This window comes from Lepidochelys kempii, chromosome 19, assembly GCF_965140265.1.
Source record: "Lepidochelys kempii isolate rLepKem1 chromosome 19, rLepKem1.hap2, whole genome shotgun sequence".
Classification (NCBI taxonomy): domain Eukaryota; kingdom Metazoa; phylum Chordata; order Testudines; family Cheloniidae; genus Lepidochelys; species Lepidochelys kempii.
Window position 1 is genome coordinate 7,660,496 of NC_133274.1, and position 23,212 is coordinate 7,683,707.

Consider the following 23,212-nt stretch of genomic DNA (forward strand, 5'->3'; position numbering starts at 1 on the left):
AAGGTGCCACAAGTCCTCCTGTTCTTTTTGCGGATACAGACTAACATGGCTGCTACTCTGAAACCCAAGATTATTGAAGCAACCCCTGAGTTAGAGGTGTTTGTTTTTTCCAACCATCCTTATCAGCCAGTTGCTATTGCAAACCAGGATGGTGACAGTGCAGCTTCTGAGGAGTTTCTGTGGCTGCAGCTAGCATTACAGCCAGTAGTTCAGCAGTTTATGTACATGTGGTTTAGCTATAGGAGTTAATGCAAACTGATTGAGGATACAATGTAAATGGGGTTATAAGACTTACCCCACAGGAGCCCTGATCCTGAACGGCCGGGTGTCCAGTGATCACAGAACTTAAAGGTGCTTGCAAGAGCTGTTTGAGTCGGAGTCCAATGCCAGCTGCCTTTGCCTGTGTTTCATAGGCCCCTGCCCTGACTCTCTGGGATGCTCAGTAAGGTACAGCTGCATTTCCAAATAATCCGTAAGTTACTGTGCTAAGTGTCATACCACCAGACTGCAAAGTAACCATTTTCCTGCTTTAAATTTATGAAATGTGGTACTGCAGCTGGGAAGCAGAAACGGAATTATTAGAGTGGTCAGCTAAGATAACAGGTCCAACATGTAGCCTTTAAGAGCTACCAGCCTTTTCAGGATCTTGTTACAATATATTGTTCAATCCCCCATACAAAGGAGTCCATATAATTAGAATCAAAATTCTCTGCTTTGTGACTTGCCCTCAAGAGATGCAGGGCACTGCATTTCTGCACTTGCACTCTCCTAGCTTCTTCTACTCTTAGGGTTTAGGTACTGAGTGTTATAGACCAGAATCCAGATTTCAGAGTCTTGTATATTTCAATACCTTGGTCTGCTCTCAAAAACAAGGCAAATTGGCAAAGTGGAAAATCGAGGTAGCATTTAAATCTAGAAGCCAAGAGAGCACTTTATACTTTTCTAGCACCATTCTTCCAAGGATCTAAAAATGCTTTGCAATTCTGTAGTAAGGTTTACCTCCCCTGTGAAGTAGGCATCATCCTCCTTTTGCAGAGAAACGGAAGTGTGCTTTCCAGCTTGGCGGTTTTCCTTTAGGTGAGATTCTCTTAAATCCTTTGATAGTACTAACCTTACCTTGTTGGGCTGTTCCTCTAAGTCATTTATATAATACCTTCCCCGCTAAAGAATGCCCCCAAACCACTGTAAAGCACACATCAAAACCACTGACATGCAGGGATCTCTAAGGTGCAGGATAGTTTTACTAGCACAGTACGACACTATACAATGGTTACAAGGAAGGGAAATAAAATATCCAGTTGAATAAGCAGGAGGAAAAGAGGGACACAGTATGTAGTCATCCAGCGTGAAGAATGGCTGGGTCTTTTCCACTCTTGCAGAGTGCCCTGGGATTTTTATATGGAATGTAATCTGAACCTCTTCTCTATCCTTCATCTGAAAAATGTCTCTCAATACCATTTTAGAGGGCTGCATCCCACCTATGAAATCAACACCATTTCCAATACAATGGGCTTTCTTTAAAGGTCTGCCTTTCAAATACCAACCAGACCCAACACTGCACAGTTTGAAGTCAAAATGTCAAGTGGTATTTTAGCATGGCTGCTTGATAGCAGGGATTGTCATGTTGAGGTTGAGAGAGAGAGAGAATAGTGCCATTGAATCACAACTTTAAGCGTTTAAATCATGTGACAATTGTTTAACAGTTTACTTCTGACAAGCAAAAGAAATTCATGTGGTTTGGCACAATAGGCGGGAGAAAAGACTCATTTAATGAAAGGTTTTATTCCTTTATTGATAAACTCTTTCCAGACTTCGCAAACTGGATTGTTCAGTTAAAAACCAAACCCACAAAAAACTTTCAATCAGAAATCCTCAAAGTCCTGCTTAGAAAAGACAAAGATTAGCTCTGTCCTGGCCACAAAGGAAAAGCTTGCAAACTTAATCCTGGTCTTGGAAACCTAAAGTTTCATGGAATTGACTTTTGAAACAAGATTTTTAAAGATTAATTTACAAAATGCAGTATAGTTATGTGATATGTTGCATGGTGTTGAGATCCGCAGGTCAGCACAGGGTATCTACAAACATCTTGAGCGGATGTCTGTGAAGGAGCTATTTGGCTTCTTTGCATCCTGTGGGAGGGAAAAAAAGGTTAAGAAAATACTAAACTGTCTACAGGGAACATAGCTCAATCCAGCCCAGCGTGCCAATATCCAAAATTACCAACCCATTAAAAAGCCTAAGGGGCAAATTTACTATCTAATCTGCATACTACTACTACATTTGTCCTTTATAACGAATTGCCAGATTGGCTGTTGTCATTTTAAAGCAACAGTGCCTCCCGAAAGAGATTTCCTATAAATCTTTAGTGCCAGAAGTGGTGATATACGAGGGAGTTGACAGGATAAAGTGCCTTAATGGTCAGTGTCATAGCCGAGTTGGTCCCAGGATATGACACACACAATGTAGGTGAGGTAATATCTTTTATTGGACCACAGTAATTCCAGACTAATCCACATTAGGGAATTTATGAGGGGAATCTGCTATGGAAAGGCATGTGTAAATCTAGATGGAGTTTAAGCCACCCATCCACAGGGGCATTCAGAGAAACTAAACGCCTTACTTAGCAGCTAATTGACAAGAATCACTGGCAACCGTGAATTAAAGACACAGTAGGTAATTTTAATTAAAGGTACTTGTCAACTTGGATAAACCTGGGCATTTAGGTGTGATATGTCTCCATTTTGCCCTGCCCAAAAATGACTGAAATGTCTTGTGGCTTTGCTCTTATTCTGATGGATTCTATTCTTTGACATGGGTTAATAATTTAATGGTCTTCACAAATCTCATTTTATCCTTCCCTGACACACTAGCTGCTGGAGATACTTCAGGAACTCAAGAAACCTGTTTGAAGATTAAATGTGACTGGATCTCTAAAAGAGAAGTTCTGAAGCTTCTATCCTCAGGAATTTCTGTATGCAAAACTGCACTGATCTACAAGGAGTGGACTGAAATTCTGCTGCCATTGTGCTGGAGCCCTGACCCCACTTCTTGGCAGGCTGCACTCCCTACAAACAATATTCTAGTAACTCTGATACTGAAAGCTTCGGATTGAAGAGGAGAGCAGGTATGCACTCACCAGTCTTCCTGGTTTAAGAGGTAGCAGCAACCACGCCCACCTTCTGGGCAGCTTCTTTCTTGGCTTGATGAGCCTGCAACACTGCAACAGCCTCCTCCACCTGGGGTAGACAAATGATCAAATAAGATCCATTATCACTCTCCAGCCAAGCCTGCCAGGAAGGGCCTGGGAATTTACCTTTGACCGGAGGGATTCTGGAGACTCCAGCATGTGCAGTAGCTCTGAATTGTCAATCTCTAGTAGCATTCCTGTGATCTTCCCCGCAAGGCTGGGGTGCATAGCTTGGATCAGGGGGAATAAACGTTCTCCTAGGAAAGCAAAGGTCAAACAGATGGTCTTTGTAGAGTGCTCTGAGGGGCTTTGCAGCAATTATGACAAAGAGGGAAGGTAAATCCAGATCATTAACTTTCCATTTCTGTAGCACCTCATCTCAAAAACTTTACCAAGTATATGCACAGAGTACCACTGTGGGATGCTGCCAAATTCAGAGAGAAGGGCAGCCACCAGGTAGACAGCAGTGAAGGCTGTGGAAAATTTTGGCCCAGAAATGCCAAAGGAACTTTAACGTCCATGTAGAGCAGACAAGACACTGGAAAGATCTCCATGTAAACAAACTGAATGCAGTTCTACAGGGCTGAGCCAATGCTACTGGAATCGGAAGCAGTGGTTCCAATGAAATGAACGTTACACCCCCTGCACTTTTAACCATTATCTGTACACACGTTACAGAAGGGATTTAGCTACAGAAGTGTCCAGTTGCTCTCACAAAACTGGCTGGAGTGTCCTTGTTTGTGAAAGACTGATGCTTTCCAACTCCCGTGAAGTGTCCTGAATTAGAATATGCTCACAAGGAATGTGTTTAGCTTCCTTACAGCCGTGGAGGCCTTTCTTCCTCAAGAACTATAGTGTCACTTACCCAGCATCTGTTTCTGCTCCTGGGGAGGGGCAGCAGCTAGCATGGAAGCAGTTAAAGGCTCCTGTCCCTGTACGTGTACTGCAGGCTGAGGTGCCTGTAAGAAGCAACAGGAGAATTCAGTAGTGACGTGTAGAAGAGGAGGGTTGGGTTTTTTGTTTAGAGTCAGCAAGAGAATACATAGGTCCTTCCTAAGGACACACAAGTCCATGGCAGAGCCTGTGCAGCTGGAAAGGCCTGTGGACAAGACTGGTTCAGTGCAGGACTGACAGGGTGCACTTAGTTCACAATCTGTTCAACAATGCAGAGATGTGCCTGGTGACCTCTGTAGAGGGGTCTAGCTGCATCTTCAAGGATCCCTCGACAAAGGCTGTACGCTACCCAGCCTGGCTAAGAGACACTGAGGTGCAGTTGAGGCCAGAGACAAAAGTTGGGGGCAAGGACCCAAGAGCATCCCTGGAAAAAAAAAGAACAAATAAAGGGCCTGCCAGGCTAAAGATGATTGGCTTGAGCTGTACAAGCAGAGCTGAGTACATGGCGGAGTACAGCCAGCTTCCCAAATTCTGCCATCTCTGTTATCAAAGTAATCTGGCCTTTCTAGAAAAAAAATCCACTTTACAGTCAAGTTTAGCTGTAAAAGCTGCTCCTGTAGCTACTACGGTCTAACTTTACCATTGCTAACTGCAAGACAGTCCCTCGTATTACCTGCAAAGGCTGTACTGCTGGGTGTGGGCTGCGGACAGTTGAGGCATATTTATAAGGGGGAACTGCTCTGGGAGCCGGGGCGGTTACAGGCGGACGAGGAGCTAAATTCTGAGCTGCAGTGGCGACGCCTGCAAAGGAAGAATAGGATACCAGATGATACACGTGCACAGAAGAGTGGCACACAAGTCTAAAGCCCACTGTGCTTCTAGCTTGATGCTAACAGCGTGGAATTTGTGAACAACCACAGCTAAGCACCACCACCTTCCAGCAGCAGAGTTCATTCAATGCGGAGCCAAACACTGGTGCAGAACCTGTCTTCTTCATTGACTAGGAGGCAGTGGTACCAAGCTAGAGCTCAGTCCTGGATCATGCTGGACCCAGCCCTGTTTTGCACAGTGCATCCTCGTAATACACACACTTGGAACTAAAATTTTGTGAGGCGCTGCACTAACACAACAGAACCAGCGGCTGAGCAGGCTCCTTACCTGCCAAATTATTCCGAGCTGTGTAATATTCAGTTTGCCGTGTTAGACACAGGTGGGGAAGAGGTTAATTATCCTGCTGCGTGTGTTTCATCCTGCAGCTTCTAACCCGGGGCCCCAGTCAGAGATTAGTTCCTTTTGTACTACAGTGGAAGAGAGCCATCATCACCTCTCTAGAGTTATACCCCAGAAAGCACTGGGCCACCTTAGGAAGGGGCTTTTCTCCAGCACCCTAAACCAGTGATAGATGCTGCTTGTGACACTATTTTCTACTTACATCCCTTCCAACAGAGTGAGCTGGACCTCTAACTCTGGAGAAACCTCCATAATCATACAGAGGGTAGTAAGTGTTGCAGAGTTGTAGAGACAAGTCCCAATTAAAGTGCAAAGCAACCTGTCTGGATTTCCTCTGCTGTGTTATAGCACCAACTGTCCCCAGACCGGCACTGCACCGCGAGGAATGGGAAAGATTGAGGTGCTCTTTTTATCCTAACTTATGCCACCCTAATGTGGGGACCTAGTTCAACTGTGTGCTCCATGCTGCCTCTTGCCATCCACATCCTGCGTCAGTCTTCAGAAACACGAGAGACTCTGCAGCTCCTGCTTCTCCACTCAGACTTGGAGAAGAAAGTGAGAGCTGGACTGCTTACCAACTCTCTGGGCAGCAGGAAGGCCACGAGAGGCCTGAGCATTGCCAGTAGGCGCCAGATGGCGCAGTGCTGGGCGCGGTCCGGACTGGCGCATGGCATTCGGCATTCCTTGGAATCCTGAGAGAAGGGCAGTGAGAGGAAATTCTCAAAATACAAAATGATTAGCAATTCCCGGCCCACCAGCTGGGAGACGTGTGCACGCATGTCTTGAACGAGGGAGTCAAGGAAGGGGATTCAATGGAGAAGTCTTCGTTGTTGCTGTCATCCTTGCCCACTTTGGAAAGAGAGGGGGAATTGTGGCTCTAGAAACCCCAGCAGGCTACACTTGTATGAACACACAGGAGATTACAGAGTATGCCCTGGTAAGACACATGGTATTTCTCAGGGAGTGGCATGGCAGAGCCCAGATTGACAACAGATGTAATCAGGTGTGTGGATATTGCCTAGCAGGGATTTCCGTCACCAGCACGAGTGGGTGTCCCTCGCCACCTGGCAGCCCAGCTATGACCAAGAATGACGTCTAGTCTGTTCTTTGCAGGGGAACAATTACACTTTTCTTCCAACGTCTAGTGGCACACAAGAGCATCAGACACAGGATCAACAGGTATTGTGGAGGATAATCAGAGAGTAAGACAAACAGGTGTCTTAAAGCCACAGCTCTGTTTCCAGCACACTCACCTTGAGGTCTCCCCCCTTGCTGCCAGCGTGGGTTAGGTCTCATCTGCGTCATCTGATTGGGTGCATAGTAAGTTGGTCTGCTCTGAGCCTGAAAGGACGACAAAAACAGACAATGAAGGAGCCATATCTAAGCCAGTGATGTAAAACGTTGTTTACAACTGGTTTTGATACCCTGAGCTCAGTGCTCTGTGCCCCAGAGTCACATGACAATAGCAGGCAGCTGGGAAGCCACAGAACGAATCCCATGGACTTGGTACCTAACATTAGGAGCTGCAGCCTGGCGAAAGGCACAGCAGAAAGACTCAATGGAGTCCTTGCAGCTGCAGTGTCAGAGATCCAAGCCAGGTGATACTGGTAGTAAAGCCACACTGACTTACTCAGCTGGGCTTACCTGGGGCACAGCAGGCATGAAGTACCCCCCAGCAGCTGGCTGGAACTGGTTAATGATTGTGTTGGCAGGCAGGGCTCTCATTCCAGCAATACGCTGCATATACTGATTAGTGAGGTGGGCCTTTCGCTCCTCTTTCCTCTGCGCCAGCGCAACATACAATGGCTTGGAGCCCACAATACGGCCATTCATCTCAGTCACAGCTTTGGTAGCTTCTTCTGGAGAGGAAAAGCAGACGAAGCCAAACCCTTTGCTTCGTCCATCCTCCAGCATCACCTAAAACGAGGATTGACAGAGGGGCAGCATTGTGAAGGCAGGTCCATGTCATGAGGGCTTGGCTAGAGTCATAGCAATCTAGTCAAATTCAGGGGACTCAAGTACTCAGGGATCTTTCATGTGTATCACACAGGAAGGGACTGCTGTCTATAGGGAGTGGGTCAGCCAGTAATGCGTCAATTATTGCTACTTTCAATGAAACCTCTACTTCCTTCCTATTCCCTGCCAATAAAGAGAAGCTGTATGTTTTACCCTAGTGAATCTCCACAACCTGCGGTCAGAGGAGGAATGTTGCAGAGTTGTAGAGACAAGCCCTCAATGAGGGAGGAAAACCACCTGTCTGGATTTACTCTGCTTTGCTGTTAGCACCGTGTGTCCCCAGGCCCACACTGTACTGCAAGGAATGGGAAAGATTCAGGTGCACCTTTTAAACTGCATGACTCAACACTGCATTCCTGGGCATCTCATATAGGTCAGGAGTCACTTGAAACACAAGCGAGTTTGCCATTTCCCACCTCCTCAGGGATGAAGCAAGCATTCAATACAATTCTCAAGTTAAAACACATTTTAGTCCCACTGAAATCCACATCTTGACTGGTCAAAATGTTTTCAGTGCTTAAGAGAACCACAGATCTAAGAATCACCCTCAGCCCCAGGCCCAGATTAGATAACGGCCTTGAAATCTAAGAATCTATAAACCCTGACAATACCTTGGCACTTGTAATAGACCCAAAAGGCGAAAACTCCTTCCTCAGTTTTTCATCATCAATAGTGTCATCTAGGTTCTTAATGTACAGATTAACGCCCTAAAAGAGAGAATACTAATACATGAGGCTAACAATATGGAAGGCAGCCATACCAATGAAGAAATTGCATATTTAGGGAATATTGAGCAACCACATCGAGCTGCCAAACCCATTAAACTGTGGAAATGATCCAAACCCAGAGCTCTCTCCCCTAATAACTATGGGCATGAAATGTTGCAGAGACAAGTCCCAGAGCAAATGGAAAGGAGCCTGTCTGGATTTCCTCTGCTTTGCTGTAGCATCATGTGTCCCCAGTCCTGTACTGCACTGCAAGGAGCAGGAAAGATTTAGATGCAAACTATAGCCTGACCTAGCTTTACCATAAACCACAACCACAGAAGGTGGCCTGATCTCTGCTACCTTTTGTCATCCATGTAAGGTGTCAGTCTTCATCATTACAAGGAGACTACATGCATGAGACTTTATGTTGATAGTCCTTACAAAACCCAGACTTTATTCTCACATCCCACTAAAAATTTCAATCTGTTGCCATAGCTCTGACCCTTGGAGTTCCCTCTGCCAATACTAGGTGATTGCCTTTACCTCTAGAGGTCAGTATTGCAAGATGACAATTGAATAAGCATAGGCATGTTCCCTTTAAGTCCACCAGTACACTTCTGCCTGAAGATGGGTCCCTGCATCCAGAACCGGCGCACACACTCTCTTACCTGGTACCGGCTGATTCTCTCTTGTTTCAGCTGCTCAAACTTCCGTTTCAGCTCTGCCTGGCGCTCTACTTTCTTCTGTGCCCGGCCTACAAATACCATTTTTCCATTAATATCCTTTCCATTCATTTCTTCCACTGCCTGGACAGGGGTTCAAACAGAAAATTCCTGTCAAATAGTGAAACAAAGTGGCAGCTACTCCTATTACTACCAGTTTGAGTGCCAACAATCCATCCCCCTCTCCTGTAACATTACATTTGTGTTGCATCTAAATAAAGGCTTGGTAAAATACAAACTGAAGTTGTCAGCAGGAACCATCCTCACACAGCTCACTCTAAATTCTGGACTCACAGCAGAGATATGTGAACTTACAGACAATTATTCAACCCTTGACTACAGGGCCAAATCTTGTAAGACCTACTCTGAGGAAAGAGCATTTCTGAGCATCATGCCAGCTCCAGACACCTCCCCAACTTCCCCGCACTTTGTCTCCTGGTGTAATGGTCCCTGATTAGATAAAATTCCTGCTATTGATCCAACAGGATACTGTGCAGATCTAGTAGTCTGGGGGGAATGTGGGCTTTAACCTTGAATTTCCAACTTGGTGAAGTGCAGAAGCTGTTCAACCCAACTCTGGACACTTTCAGCTCTAAGCTTTTCTGAGGACCAGTGTTCTCCATCCCTACTCTAGATGATGGCTTCCCATGCTTATTTCCATATAAACACCTGACTAGAATGAAAGCAGTTTCGTACCTTGTTGGCATCTTCATGTTTTTCGAAGCTCACAAACCCAAAGCCTTTGGACTTTCCAGTGGGATCTGTCATCACCTTAACACTCAGTGTCTTGCCTGTTGCCAAGGGACAGAGTTAGCAGGGCATTAGCTACACTACGTTTCCAGGAGAGCTTTTCAAAATCAAAACTAAAGCCGCATATAGCGCCCGGCCTTCTGTCATTCACTGTGTCCCAGCCTCTGCCTCCTGCCTGACAGCTGCCCACTCTCTCGGGATTATCCTGCTTCTCTGCCCTCAGAGCGACTCAGAAGTAGCACCGCGGTTGGCAGTGCCCCCGAGAATTACGATGGGGGTACAAGGTTTGCCGCTGCAGCAAGAGCGTATTTACCGTATTTGCTGAAGAGCTCTTTTAGTCTCTCATCATCCATGTCATCCCCAAAATTTTTAATATAAACATTGGTGAACTCCTTTGCTTTGGCTCCCAGCTCAGCCTCCCGCTCCTTACGTGACTTGAATCTCCCAACAAATCTGAAAAGAAAAAGCGGGAGTCTTGGTGAGAAAAACTCATTTTCAAGGGTGGATGTGTGATTTGCAGTGGGCTAAAAATGAGTGTCTGCTAGGAGCTGGGGGAAGATGTAGCAGCCCAGAGATCAAGCAGAAGAATCAACTGTCCTATGGTGGAGAGGCGGCAGGCCAAAGGTGCCCACCCAGCTCTGCAGTGGAGAGTGTAGGGCAAGGATACCCACCCGGCCCATTAGTGGAGAGGTAGCAGGTCAAGGCTTGGCCAGGGAGATCCACCAGCCCTGTAATGGAGAGGTAACAGGCTATGGCTTGGGCAGGGAAACTCACCAGCCCTGTAGTGGAGAGGTAGCAGGCCAAGGCTTGGGCCAGGAGAACCAGTAGCCTTGTGTGTCCCCTGTTAATACCGAGATGCATCATGGTTCATGCGATCGTTGCTGCTTCTGGCTGTGACACTCACACTTTGCGGTCGTTTAGCAGCATGCCATTCATCTTCTCGATGGCTCTGTCTGCAGCATCCTGGGTCTCAAAGTGCACAAATGCGTAGCCCTTAGAGCCATTCTCATCACACACCACCTACAAGTGATGGAACAGATCAGACCATCAGCTCTGCATTAAGACAGACCATATTAGTTACAGGATAACAGCAGAGACGTCCTCTGTTTCCCTTGATTTACACAGAAGGTATGAATAAGAAAATGGGGTCCTGGTTCTTGACTAGGGCTCCTTGGCACGATACAAATAAATAACGAAGACTAAATACTGAAGAGAAGCATGGTCCTGTGGATAGGAAGTTAGGCTAGGAGTCAAGAGACTTGGGTTCTGGTCCACAATGTGCCACTTAGCTGTTATGTGACTTTGAGCAAGGGTACTTCATCTTCCTTCCTCAGCTTTTTGTTCTGTAAAGGAAGGCTGATACGTATTCCCTCTTGTGAAGCATTCACATCTGTGAATGAAGTGCTCTCTACAAGGATAACCCGGACCTAGTATTGCTGATGTACTACATACAACAGCCAGAATCCCAGATTTAAATCATATGCCAGCTACAACCCAAACATTAACCCACCCTTTCACAGCCTGGAACTTGTGCTTTTGCTAGTATCTTCAACTGCAGAGAACAGAAGCTTTTCCATTTGTTGTGTTTGCACAAGTGGCATGTCAACAAGGGAAAACAAGTCATGCCAAGGGACGGAGTTGGCAAGGCATTTTAAGAAGAGGCTTTCAAAGCTGTGAACAGCTTTGTGCCTTGACGATCAAGATCAAATCTAATTTTAATGATCCTCCCTCTTCTGCTCAGTGATGTCCTTCTCTGTTCTGCTTTTGGAGATTCCCTTGCCCAAGCATGGTGGACATCCCCGCTTTCCATCCCTTGTTGTGTGTGTTTAGTTGGGTCAAGTAAGGGCGATAGAAGGTGGATTCTGAGACAAAGATGGGTGTTGCAGTGGGGGAGGTTTAGATTGGATATTAGGAAAAACTTTTTCACTAAGAGGGTGGTGAAACACTGGAATGCGTTACCTAGGGAGGTGGTAGAATCTCCTTCCTTAGAGGTTTTTAAGGTCAGGCTTGACAAAGCCCTGGCTGGGATGATTTAACTGGGAATTGGTCCTGCTTTGAGCAGGGGGTTGGACTAGATGACCTTCTGGGGTCCCTTCCAACCCTGATATTCTATGATTCTATGATTCAGGGAAGGTACCAAGTCTCACCTTGCAGGACAAGATATTCCCAAATGCTGAGAATGTGTCATAAAGTGCCTTGTTGTCTATGGATTTGTCCAGATTCTTGATGAAGACATTCCCAACCCCTGACTTCCTCAGAGAGGGGTCCCGCTGAGACCACATAATGCGGATGGGTTTGCCTTTGATCACATCAAAGTTCATGGTGTCTAGAGCACGCTCAGCTGTGAAGAGAAGAAAGTCAGGAAGAACAAGCTTCTGCAGCATGACAAAGGAGAAAGGTCACTGCTGCATTAGTCCTACAACTTTCTTTGAATCACTTTCAGTTTATGTCGTCTCCTCCTGAACACTTAAGGGACAAGGCCTAGGTGACATCCTTTGGCCAGTAATTCCATTAGCTAACTCACCTTTATTGTAAGATTAGACATTTAAAAATTTTAAAAAAAGAGAGACTCCATTGCCTATTTTAAATTGACGTCTTTGCAGCTAGGTCATTAGACATGTTTACAAGACTACATTACAAGGGGTTTAGTATAGATTATTTTTCACAAGAGTGATAGCATGGTTTAGCAATCGGAAGACAGGACTGGGAATCAAGACACCTTGGCCTTGTCTCACCTAGGAAAAACAAAATTCTTTTGTCAATCAAGTTTGAGCTAACTTGGTTGAAAATAAAGGCCTGTTTTCCTAGTCTAGACATGGCCACTGTTCTTCCACTAACTCACTGAATAATTGTGAGCCTTAGCGTCTCTCTACGCAAAATGCAGGTATTTACCCACTTTTGTAAAGTGCTTTGATATCTGGGGTGAAACATGTCATGAATACAAGGAGGGGTGAGGAAGTAGTGAATCAGGAAGGTCTTTTTCTTCTACATGGAGACAGATGGGAGAAGTTGTTTTCCTGGGGGAGAGGGAAGGCATGGTGGTAGGGAACAAGTGGACAGACAGGATGATGCATCTTTAATATTTATACATATTCAGTAGGGCTGTTGATTAATCGCAGTTAACTCACATGATTAACTCAAAAATATGAATTGCGATTAATCAGTTTTAATTACACTGTTAAACAGAACACCAATTGAAATGTATTAAATATTTTTGGATCTTTTCCTACATTTACAGATATATTGATTTCAGTTACAACACAGAATACAAAGTGTACACTGCTCACTTTATATTATTATTTTTGATTACAAATATTTGCTCTGTAAAAATGATAAACAAAAGAGATAGCATTTTTCAATTCACCTCATACAAGTACTATAGTGCAACCTCTTTATCGTGAAAATGCAACTTACAAATGTAGATTTTTTTTGGTTACATAACTGCACTCAAAACTAAAACAATGCAAACTTTAGAGCCTCCATGTCCACTAAGTCCTACTTCTTGTTCAGCCAACTGATAAGACAAACAAGTTTGTTTACATTTATGCAAGATAATGCTGCCCACATCTTATTTACAATATCACCAGAAAGTGAAAACAGGCATTCGCATGGTATTTACGTTCCAGATATGCTAAACATTTGTATACCCCTTCATGCTTCAGCCACCATTCCAGAGGACATGCTTCCATGCTGATGACGCTTGTTAAAAAAATAATGCATTAATTAAAATTTGTGACTGAACTCCTTGGGGGAGAACTGTATGTCTCCAGCTCTGTTTTACCTGAATTCTGCTATATATTTCATGTTATAGTAGTCTTGGATGATGACTCAGCGCATGTTGTTCACTTTAAGAACACTTTCACTGCAGATTTGACAGAAAGCAAAGAGGGTATCAGTGTGAGATTTCTAAAGATAGCTACAGCACCGGAGCCAAGGTTTAAGAATCTGAAGTGCCTTCCAAAATCTGAGAGGGTCAAGGTGTGGAGCATCCTTTCAGAAGCCTTAAAAGAGCAACACTCCGATGTGGAAACTACAGAACCCGAACCACCAAAAAAGAAAATCAGCCTTCTGCCGGTGGCATCTGACTCAGATTATTAAAATGAACATGTGTCGGTCTGCACGGCTTTGGATTGTTATCGAGCAGAACCTGTCATCAGCATGGATGCATGTCCCCTGGAATGGAGGATGAAGAGACATATGAATCTTTAGCTCATCTGGCATGTAAAGTATCTTGCAACTCTGGCTGCAACAGTGCTTTGCAAATGCCTGTTCTCACTTTCAGGTGACATTGTGAACAAGAAGCCGGCAGCATTATCTCCTGCAAATGTAAACAAACTTGTTTGAGCAATTGGCTGAACAAGAAATAGGACTGAGTAGATTCATAGGCTCTAAAGTTTTACATTGTTTTATTTTTGAATGCAGTTATTTTGAACATAATTCTACATTTGTAAGTTCTACTTTCACGATAAAGAGATTGCACTACAGTACTTGTGTTAGGTGAACTGAAAAATACTATTTCTTTTGTTTTTTACAGTGCAAATACTTGTAATAAAAAATAAACATAAAGTGCATACTTTGTGTTTCGTTGTAATTGAAATCAATATATTTGAAAATGTAGAAAACATCTAAAATATTTAATTAAATGGTATTCCATTATTAACAGTCTGCTTAATCGCACAGTTAATTTTTTTAATCGCTTGACAGCCCTAATATTCAATACTCTGCACAAAACCCTCCTAATGCCTTGTAAGGCCTAGCTTACACTAGAAATGATTTGCCAGTATAGCTATACGAAGGCACAGCTTACACCATTGAGAGTGCTTCTGCCAGCATGGCTTATACCAGCTCCCCCAAAGAAATAAACCCTACCACAAAAGCACTTTGCCAGTATAACAGTCTACACTAGGACTTCTGCCAACTTAAAAATGTTGCAAAAAAATCATACCCCTAACCAACATTGCTATACCAGTGTAGCTGCAGTTATACCAGCAAAAAAGTCCTTTTGCTAGCATTGTTTATTCTGTTTGGGGAACTAGTTTAAGCTTTACCAGAAAGAATTCCTTTGCCAGTTGAAGCTGTATTTTCACAAGGGGATTTCCTGGTATAGTTCTACCAGTATATCTATGCTGGCAAACCCTGTTATGGGTAAACGAGGCCTAAGAGAAGAGGGATTGTTCTTCTTGTTGGTGCAGGGACAGGGAGAGGTACATAAACATGTGTAATATGCTGGGAAGGAAGTTTGAGACGCCCACGTAGCCTATGGGGCAAAAATGTTGCTTTAGCAACCCATTCTAAAGATCGCATCAGAGAGGGATAAGAAAAATCAGAAATAAATCTGCATATTGTAAACAGAGAAGCGTATCCATCTAAATTCTAAAACCTCAGCAGTGTAGATTGACTTTTAACCCACTGTAACCCCCCTACGAGATTCTATTTCTGTTATCCACTGGTGTATTAAAAGGACCATTACATATGCACATCAGGATCTTGTTCATAAAATTAAGATGCTCAGGACACACTTCTATGCCAGAAAATACTCCCGCAGTATGCAGGGGAAGAGAAAGAGGACACTAATTCCCAGTATGAGGCAGGGGGAAAAAAGACGATGGACCTGCATTAAGTCAAAGAATACTCATGAGATAAGAAACCTACTTTCCCAGGTTTGTTTGGCTTCCTCTCAGCCCACCTTCACCCACATGCTAGAGTAAAAAACTCTGAACTGGATTTGAGGTTCCATGTTTTTTTCTGATGGATGATTTTCCATATTTAGATTCAGGGCCTCAAAGAAGTGAAAATTGTTGGCTAAACCGTAGCAGCAGCAAATTCAAGAGAAATGTGATTTTAATTGTCTGCTGGCTACACATGCCGCTTACTGATCTCTAGCTGCAGATGAAGGAGAATCTAGAGAATCCAACATTTTCTATACAACAAATTATCTCATGGATTATCTTCTTGTCTGCATGGAGCTCAACCACCACAAAATTTGCAATAAAAGTGACCAAGACCCCCTTGAAATATTAGTCTGTTTGAATTCCTATTTGTAGAAATGTTTCTTAAATGAGAAGTTTCCATCTGCTCAGAAATGGCTTTTCTATTTGCATGATGTCACAGGCTCCCATTCTCCTCACACAGCTGAAACTCCCCTCTCACTTGTTCCTGAACTACACGCTTGCAAAGGAAAGGGAACATGTAAAACTGTATAAGAGAGAAAAATACCTTTGCCTTAGGGGCTCGGCTAACTTTGTTTAGTCAAAAGGGTTAAATTGAACCAACTGGTGTCCTCAATTTATTCCTCAACTGCTACAGTCTGAATCAATGCCATTCTTTCGGCAATGTGGAGTTTACCACAGTCCATTTCCAGTGGGCACTTCAAAAGGCAACTCAGTCCAGCTTGTTGAATTTGCCAGCATTTATTTATAGCAGGGAGAGGTCCTCCAGAGGCATGTGTTGGCAAGGACACAAACTAATGGTATATACCATTTGTAGTTGAAACAGGGTTTTTGTTGAAAGGTGACAAGCAGTTTGAAGCAAAGACATGCAATCAGAATGAATTCTGAAACTCTACGGCAATTATTGAGCCACAGACTAGTTAGGACCCTACTTGCATTATTTCAGCTCTTCTACTGTTAGTAGCTAGGAGCAGAACTTATTGTGCTGCTGTCTCTGTTAATAGATTAGGCCACAGTATCGCTGTCTGCGGCTTGAAGTCGGCTTAAAGACCCATTGTAAGCATTACAGTGAGGGTCCAAAATAGATTCTCCCGGTGCTTTAGGGAAGTTTACATCTCCATCCGTGGATATGACAAGGCACAGTCACACCATTTTAGTGAATGGGCATGAGTGGCTTGAATTTGCCAGAAACCCTACCTCTGATTCATTTCCCTGATCTAGAAAAACACTTCCACATTTACTTCTATTTAGGCCAAAGCTTCAGCCATTTCAATCCCTGTGTCTGTTTCTCTCCTACTGATTCCTGGCATCCTTCCAGCAGAATCAGCTGCAGCTGACACAGTGCTGCAGTACACACTCCCTTTTCTAACCGCTTAACCCACCACTCTCTTCTGTTTCATGCCTGTTCCTAGTGAAAACGACTGAGACACTCCCTGCCGGAGACTTCACAGTAATGCCCCCCTTCCCCGCTCTCTGCTCAAGTACTGAAACAATGCTGGAGTTAGCCACCATAATGAAGGCCCATAAAGGCAGGTAACTACAATGCAAAGTTTCAGCCATCAGAAAGCCAGTACTAGAGTTTTACTCTGTAAGGATAGCTGCCCCAGGGACCTTTTGTCCCTGTTCATTACCACTATGTCTTAAAAAAAAAAAAAAGAGAGAGCCAGAGTTTATCCACTCTGATTTATTTACCATTGGTGAGTTTAAGACTGGTTAGGCTCATTCTCTCTGCTTTTCTGTATGTTCCTTGATCACAGCTCATATGTTAAACTCTGGAAAGTCAATGAATTGATTCTTCATTTAATGTCCTTGAAGAAAGATTTCATATACAGTTTGGGTCATCCTAATGGGGGAGGCTTGCAAAAGAATTTCTTTGTAGACAAAATGTTGGGTATTGTCAGGGACACTGAAGGAGAAGGAATAATTGGACATGAATAATTCATGGGGCCCATGACAAGTGGTGGTGGGGCTCAGTTAGAGGAGGACATTGAATGAGGTAAGAAGTCCTTTGCATACAAACTTCCCCGGGCTTTCTTAGCCCTGGTCTACACTACAAAGTTAGGCTATGTCTACGCTGGCAATTGAATGACAAAGCTTTTGTCTTTCAGAGATGTTAAACCCCCACCCCCTGAAAGACAAAAGTTTTGCCGCGACAAGTGCCAGTGTCAACAGCAAGAGCTCCTGCCGACAACACAAAGGCCGCTCGTGGGGGGTGGAAGTTTCTTGTCGGCAGGAGAGCCGACAAACAGCGGCTACACTGCACGACTTTTAGCAGCACGGCTGTATCAACACAGCCATGTCGCTAAAAGCTGCCTAGTGTAGATATAGCCTTATATTGGTATTACTGCGTTGCTCAGAGGTGTGGAAGTCCACACCCCTGAGTGACACAATTATACCAACCTAATTCCCAGCGTAGACAGCATGTCAGGGAGGTGGAGTACCTACATTCTTATTAGAGAGACAAAGTAGGTGAGGTAATAGCTTTTATTGCACCAACTTGCAATAAAATATATTACCTCACCCACCTTGACTCCCTAATATCCTGGAACCTTTTGCAAGCCGATCACATTGTACAGTTCTGGAAAAGCCTCCCTTCAGAGATTTCTGGAAATACACTCACTGTCTCAGCAATAAGAACCAAAAGTCAACAGACTGGTCACACTGCATTCCATCTGTTGACTTTTCGTTAAGATTCTTTGGGGGGGGATGATTTCTCTTCCCATGGACTTCTGTAACAACTTAGCTATACACACAAGTCCATATGAAAGTTTGTCTGTTGAATTATTAATGTGTTTTTAAAACAAACAAAAAATGCCCCTGGCCATGACAGACTATGAAAGCTGAACTACAGCTAAACACACATGACACATTCAATTCCTCTTCTAATTATGAAGCTGAAAGAATTTTCTTCAGTGTTTTAGTCAGAAAAAGAACCAAGTGAAAGGCCATGGTTATATAACCAACCTAACCACCAGCCAGAATACTGGAGCATTCTCTTGGTCAGTCTACCTACCACAGTACAACATGCTCAGGATTCGACAGTCACCCATTACTATGCCATAGAGATGTGTAATCTAAGGCAGTATTACTCTTTCCCCAAGAACAACCCTTCTCCAACAGGCAGATCTTTGATGTTGCCCAGCCAACACAGTGCCCACCCAGAAGATCACTATTCCACTGCCTGGTACCATGTAACTAGCTAACAAAAAAGTCTGTAAAAAAGCAGAAGGTCTGCACTTGAGATGCAAGTGTCCTGGGTATAGGAAGCATGGGCTAGTGATTACCACACAGGAGTGAGTTCTGACTCAGATTCCTTGTTCTGATAAAGACTTGCCACATGACCTTGGGCAAGTCAACTTCTGAGCCATAGCTTCTGGACCTGCAAAATGAGAATACTTTCCTCACAGAGAGGTAGAGGCATGATTGATCTGTATCTGTAAAGCACTTTGATCCTTGAATGGAAGGTGCTGTGGACTATTATAGATTCTTTCCTCAATTATTTGTTACTATTTCATATGCATTGAAAAAACATCTGCAAGTACTTTGAATACAACTTCTAAACAAGCAGTCTGTTCTCCCTCTAACTCTGGTGAAATACTTTTACCTTGTGCTAAAATGCTACTCTGGAACATCTTACAATAATATTCAAACCGTAACAGAGATCGCTTACGGCAACAAAGTGGCCAGTACTACATGAGCATCCTTCCTTCTCTGTGCTGACACCAATTTGTCCTTTCATGCAGTGTGAGGTGGGTGCCATCTTGAAAGGGGAAAACAAGAACTTTTTTTCTGCTCTTCCATGACAAGTCTTGGTTACAAAGAGATCGTGATGTGCCACCAATGGCCTTGTCTTTCCAAAGTATGTGACAATATTCTGTTTCATGGAGTAGCTGTCTCTTGCTCATGCAGCCAAACAGCATGTGTAGTGGGGATCACCAAGTAGCAGAAATTTAAAGCTCTTCAGAAGAGATCCTTTTCATGAAACAATGGGGATTTGGGGGTTTCTCCTTCCAATACATTTCTCAGTGACTAGGCTTCCCATGTTTTAGTCATTTGGCCTCCTTAACCTAGAAGTAACTAGACACCTTCTACTGTGCCAGAGTATTACTTCAGCAGAGACTTTCTAGAATGCCTGCTGCCTCACTGGGAGCCAAGTATGAAGCAACCCCACCCTCAAATACCTGCCTATTTATTGCAGTGAAAAGTGATCTTAAAGTATATTGGAAAGCCACCTGTCTTCTACTTTTTATGCATGACAGGGCATTTTTTTTTAATAGATCAAAGAGAACGCATAACTAATCACTCATATACGCTCTAAAAAAGCAACACTTTGCCCCTTATAGTTTCATGTCTACTTTCATAGTACTCAAGGGCCGCTTTAAAATTGTCCTCTGCTCTATCCCCTTCTCAGCTTTATAAAAGCTAAAGTGAGAAAAAGTTTACATAGCTACATTTTCCTGCATCTCTTTCTTTCTTCTAATGAATACTCAGACTATGTCTCTGTTCATCAAATCTGACTCTCACTTGGCCTTGTTTCCACTGCCCGCTTTTCCCCCCAACCCTGAGAGGGGAGATAACACCTACCTCTCCCAGCTTATGAGGATCAGTTAATGTTTACAAGGTGCTGTGAACACAAAAATGTTCTATAAATGGTAATAACACAGGAAGTTACAGGACTAAGAAGGGAACCATGTGTACAACCTCAGACTCTCTCAAATCCATCCCTTCTTGCTGTTAAGTCTTAAACCACACCGTACATTGCTTGGCCTGTGTATAAAGCAACTTCAAAGGCTCCATGTATGAAAAAAATAACTGGGCTATGAGGCAGCTTTTTAGTAAAACATCAATAGGTAGGAGCAGAAGAGTCATTTAAAGCAATCAGCACCACTGGGGAAAAAGGCGAAGATGCTACCCTGGGGTCTCATGTATCAGGAGACAGGATGAAAACCCAGGGCAGCATAAAATCAGGGCCTCACTATTCTAGACAAGAATTCAGCCCAATAGGCTCTGCTTCTCAATAGGTTTAGAGGAATATATCTGTTATGTAGTAACTATTCTATTTATTACAGATTAGAAAGCTCATGATTCAAGGACCATGTATTCCTTAGTGTACCGACAAGACTGTATTCTTAAACCTGAATCTAAGGATACAGTAGAGTTCACATGTAGCTGAAGTTTGTGCAGTTGCAAATTAATTCTGGATGAAAGTTAAAAGTTCACCACCCTAGAGGCTTACATTATGTAAAGATGCTGCTAAGCCACAGCACCAGACCACACTTAGCCCTTAGGTGTCTGTAATGCAAGACTGTGGGAACTAGGGCAGAAAATGCTGACCCAGCTTTTTCTCTGGGTATGGACATACTAAACATTGACCTCCTCTGCCCCATCCTTCTCAAAGCTCTGGCTGCTGTGGGCCAAGGATACCTCCTTGAACAGAGCCTAAGCCAGGCAAGGCACCATCAGCACGTCATGTGAGCAGGGCGTGTATTCCTTTTTAAAAGGGTAGAAAAGGCATCAGTAAATGCTGCATTTCAACTTCACAACCAATAGCAAACTAGATCAGCCAACAGACAGTTTACCCACAGTATGTCTATACTGCATTTTAAAACCGTGACAGCGTCTTAGAGACAGGGAAGGGGGTGGGCTTCAGGGCCTGAGCCCAAACATCTACACTGCTGTTTATAGTGCTGTTGCAAGAGCCCCAGTCTGAGGATCCAGTCTCAGTCTCGCTGCCATGGGTTTTACAACTCAGTGTAGATATACCCCCAGACACTACCATCCTCAGCTCACTGCACCGCCCAAGTCTCACTTAGAGGATGGGAGTGGGAAGACTCCTTTACAGTCATTCAGACTGAAGGTCTGACTAGCCTTCAGCTTCCTTCAAGGTGACTGACTGGATAAAGACCCAGGCACGCAGCTTAACGCAGGACAATTCAGGGAGGGAAGCTGAGGAAGATTTCATTCTCAAATGAGTCAGAAAAAGCGAGTCCATAGAAGCTGATTTTTGGCAAACAGAAATACTACTTAACTGCTTCCCAGAGGTGTTGTGAAGATTAGTTAATGATTGCAAAAGACTCTGAAGATGTGAAGTGGTTAATATCATTCCAACTTCATAAGGAGTAACAGAGTGGCCATGAAGTTGCTCACCCCTGCCATTGTAATTCACAGCTAGGTGATTGTATGGAGACTTATACAAACAGCAAAACAGTTCAGAGAACAGGCATTTATGTCCAACTTACCATCAGCTGGCTGCTGGAAGTTGACATAGGCATATCCCAGGGAGCGACGGGTGATCATATCCCTGCAGACTCGGATGGAGAGTACAGGCCCAGCAGGGCTGAACTTCTCATATAACATGGCCTCGGTGACATCAGGGTGCAGGTCGCCCACATACAATGACGCCATTGGGTAGCTACTAGCAGCCGTATTCATCTTCCACCCAGCACGCACTCCCACCAGAAACTAATTTGGTTTTTTAAGTTTTTTTTTTTAAACAAAAAAAAGTTTTAGAAACTAAAACAGGGTATTTACAATTATATTTTTTTTTTAAAAAAATCACTAATTTTGGACTAACGGAAGCTGAAGTGGGAACAAGGGGTGGGAGGGTCCCACTCAGGGCAGGAGAAAAGACTAGAAGAGTCGCAGAAGAAAGTAGAGGCCAATGGGAAGTCCGAATAAGATCAGTGTGCTCTGGGGATTGGAAAGTCAGAGCAGCAGGCTGGAGGTCCAGTGCAAGAGAAGCTTGTGGGGATTTGGGGGGGGTGGAGACAGAACTGTGTGGAAGAGGTGTGTTTGATGATCTCAGGCCCTGAGAGAGGAAGAGGGGAAGCAGCAGGATAGAGAAAAGGCCTAGAAATAGGCACACAAAAAAATTAAGACTTCCACAAGAAAGGAGTCCAAACCCCGCCACCCACCCAACAACCAAATCCACACTGTAGAGGTTTTCCACCTTGCCTTAGTTTCCAAAAGCAAAATGTGCCAATTAAAAAAAAAAGAAGTATTTCTTTTTTTTAATATATTATTATTTCTTCTTCCAAATCCTTCAGACCCAAAGTCTGAGGCCACTGTTTTGTTTTATTTTCTGAGATAGAAAACTTGGACAAAAATAAAATAAACTTTGCAATATATAGTGATAGGGGTCCCCCCCCCCCTCTTCTTTAAAAGGAAAAGGATATGTCCTTATTTTTATATAAAATACACCCCGGCTCCTCAGACTAGAACACTAAACACCAGTTTGGAGGAGCCAGGCAGGGCGGCACGGGCAGTTCCTTTCCCGAGGGGAGGACAGGCGGTGCGATGGACGGCACAGACAGACAGACAGACACACACGGGGGGGGGGGCAGAGACCCACGTGGAGCGAAGAGGGCGCGGGCGGACAGACAGACAGACAGCCGAGGGTGGGGACCCGCGGGCCAGAGGCGGGGAAAGGGTCCGGGGGCCGAGAACAAACACCGAGGGGCCAAAGGGCCAGACAGCCGGACCCGGGTCTGGGAGACGGACACACCCGATAGGCGGGTGGGAGAGAAACGTGGGACCCGGACAGACAGACCGACCCACGGACCGGGGGGGAGCCGGACGGACCCACGGACCGAGTGGGGGGCGAAGGGCCCGGACGGACACGCGGACCAGGGGGGGCTAAGGGGCCGGACAGACCCACGGACCGGAGAGTAGGGGGGAGCCGGACGGACCCACGGACCGAGTGGGGGAGGGGAGCCGGACGGACCCACGGACCGGGGGAGCCGGACGGACCGGAGAGGGGGGGGAGCCGGACGGACCCACGGACAGGGGGGCGAAGGGGCCGGGCGGATACGCGGACCGGGGGGGGGCCGCTAAGGGGCCAGACAGACCCACGGACCGGGGGAGCCGGACAGACCCACGGACCGGAGAGGGGGGGAGCCGGACAGACCCACGGACCGGAGAGGGGGGGCGAAGGGGCCGGACAGACCCACGGACCGGAGGGGGGGGGAGCCGGACGGACCCACGGACCGGAGAGGGGGGGGGGGAGCCGGACAGACCCACGGACCGGGGAGGGGAGGC

At 44.9% G+C, this 23,212-nt stretch overlaps 1 protein-coding gene and 3 non-coding genes across 7 annotated transcripts; all 4 read right to left on the reverse strand.

The window, feature by feature from the left end:
- Positions 1-1,778: 1,778 nt before the first annotated feature.
- On the reverse strand, positions 1,779-23,093 carry PABPC4 (poly(A) binding protein cytoplasmic 4). 4 transcript variants are annotated; one of them, XM_073317463.1, is made up of 15 exons: positions 21,415-23,065; positions 11,654-11,847; positions 10,411-10,526; positions 9,820-9,959; positions 9,453-9,547; positions 8,703-8,840; positions 7,939-8,034; positions 6,956-7,228; positions 6,565-6,652; positions 5,887-6,003; positions 4,755-4,882; positions 4,053-4,146; positions 3,314-3,444; positions 3,137-3,236; positions 1,779-2,129 (listed from the first exon to the last, which is right to left on the reverse strand). In XM_073317463.1, the coding sequence occupies exons 1-14, from the start codon at positions 21,605-21,607 to the stop codon at positions 3,150-3,152; spliced, it is 1,890 nt and encodes a 629-aa protein (XP_073173564.1). In that variant the 5' UTR covers positions 21,608-23,065; the 3' UTR covers positions 1,779-2,129; positions 3,137-3,149. The 4 variants fall into 4 exon arrangements, 3 of the variants coding, with proteins under 3 accessions (XP_073173564.1, XP_073173565.1, XP_073173566.1); XM_073317464.1 differs by lacking the exon at positions 11,654-11,847 and having other exon boundaries at positions 21,415-21,533; XR_012155608.1 differs by lacking the exons at positions 1,779-2,129; positions 3,137-3,236; positions 3,314-3,444; positions 4,053-4,146 and adding an exon at positions 5,240-5,379 and having other exon boundaries at positions 4,796-4,882.
- Positions 5,582-5,715, reverse strand: LOC140900605 (small nucleolar RNA SNORA55). Its single transcript, XR_012155674.1, has one exon. It is a non-coding gene; the product is annotated as a small nucleolar RNA SNORA55 (small nucleolar RNA).
- On the reverse strand, positions 7,515-7,650 carry LOC140900606 (small nucleolar RNA SNORA55). The gene has a single exon (XR_012155675.1). It is a non-coding gene; the product is annotated as a small nucleolar RNA SNORA55 (small nucleolar RNA).
- Positions 8,204-8,329, reverse strand: LOC140900607 (small nucleolar RNA SNORA55). The gene has a single exon (XR_012155676.1). It is a non-coding gene; the product is annotated as a small nucleolar RNA SNORA55 (small nucleolar RNA).
- Positions 23,094-23,212: the final 119 nt, after the last annotated feature.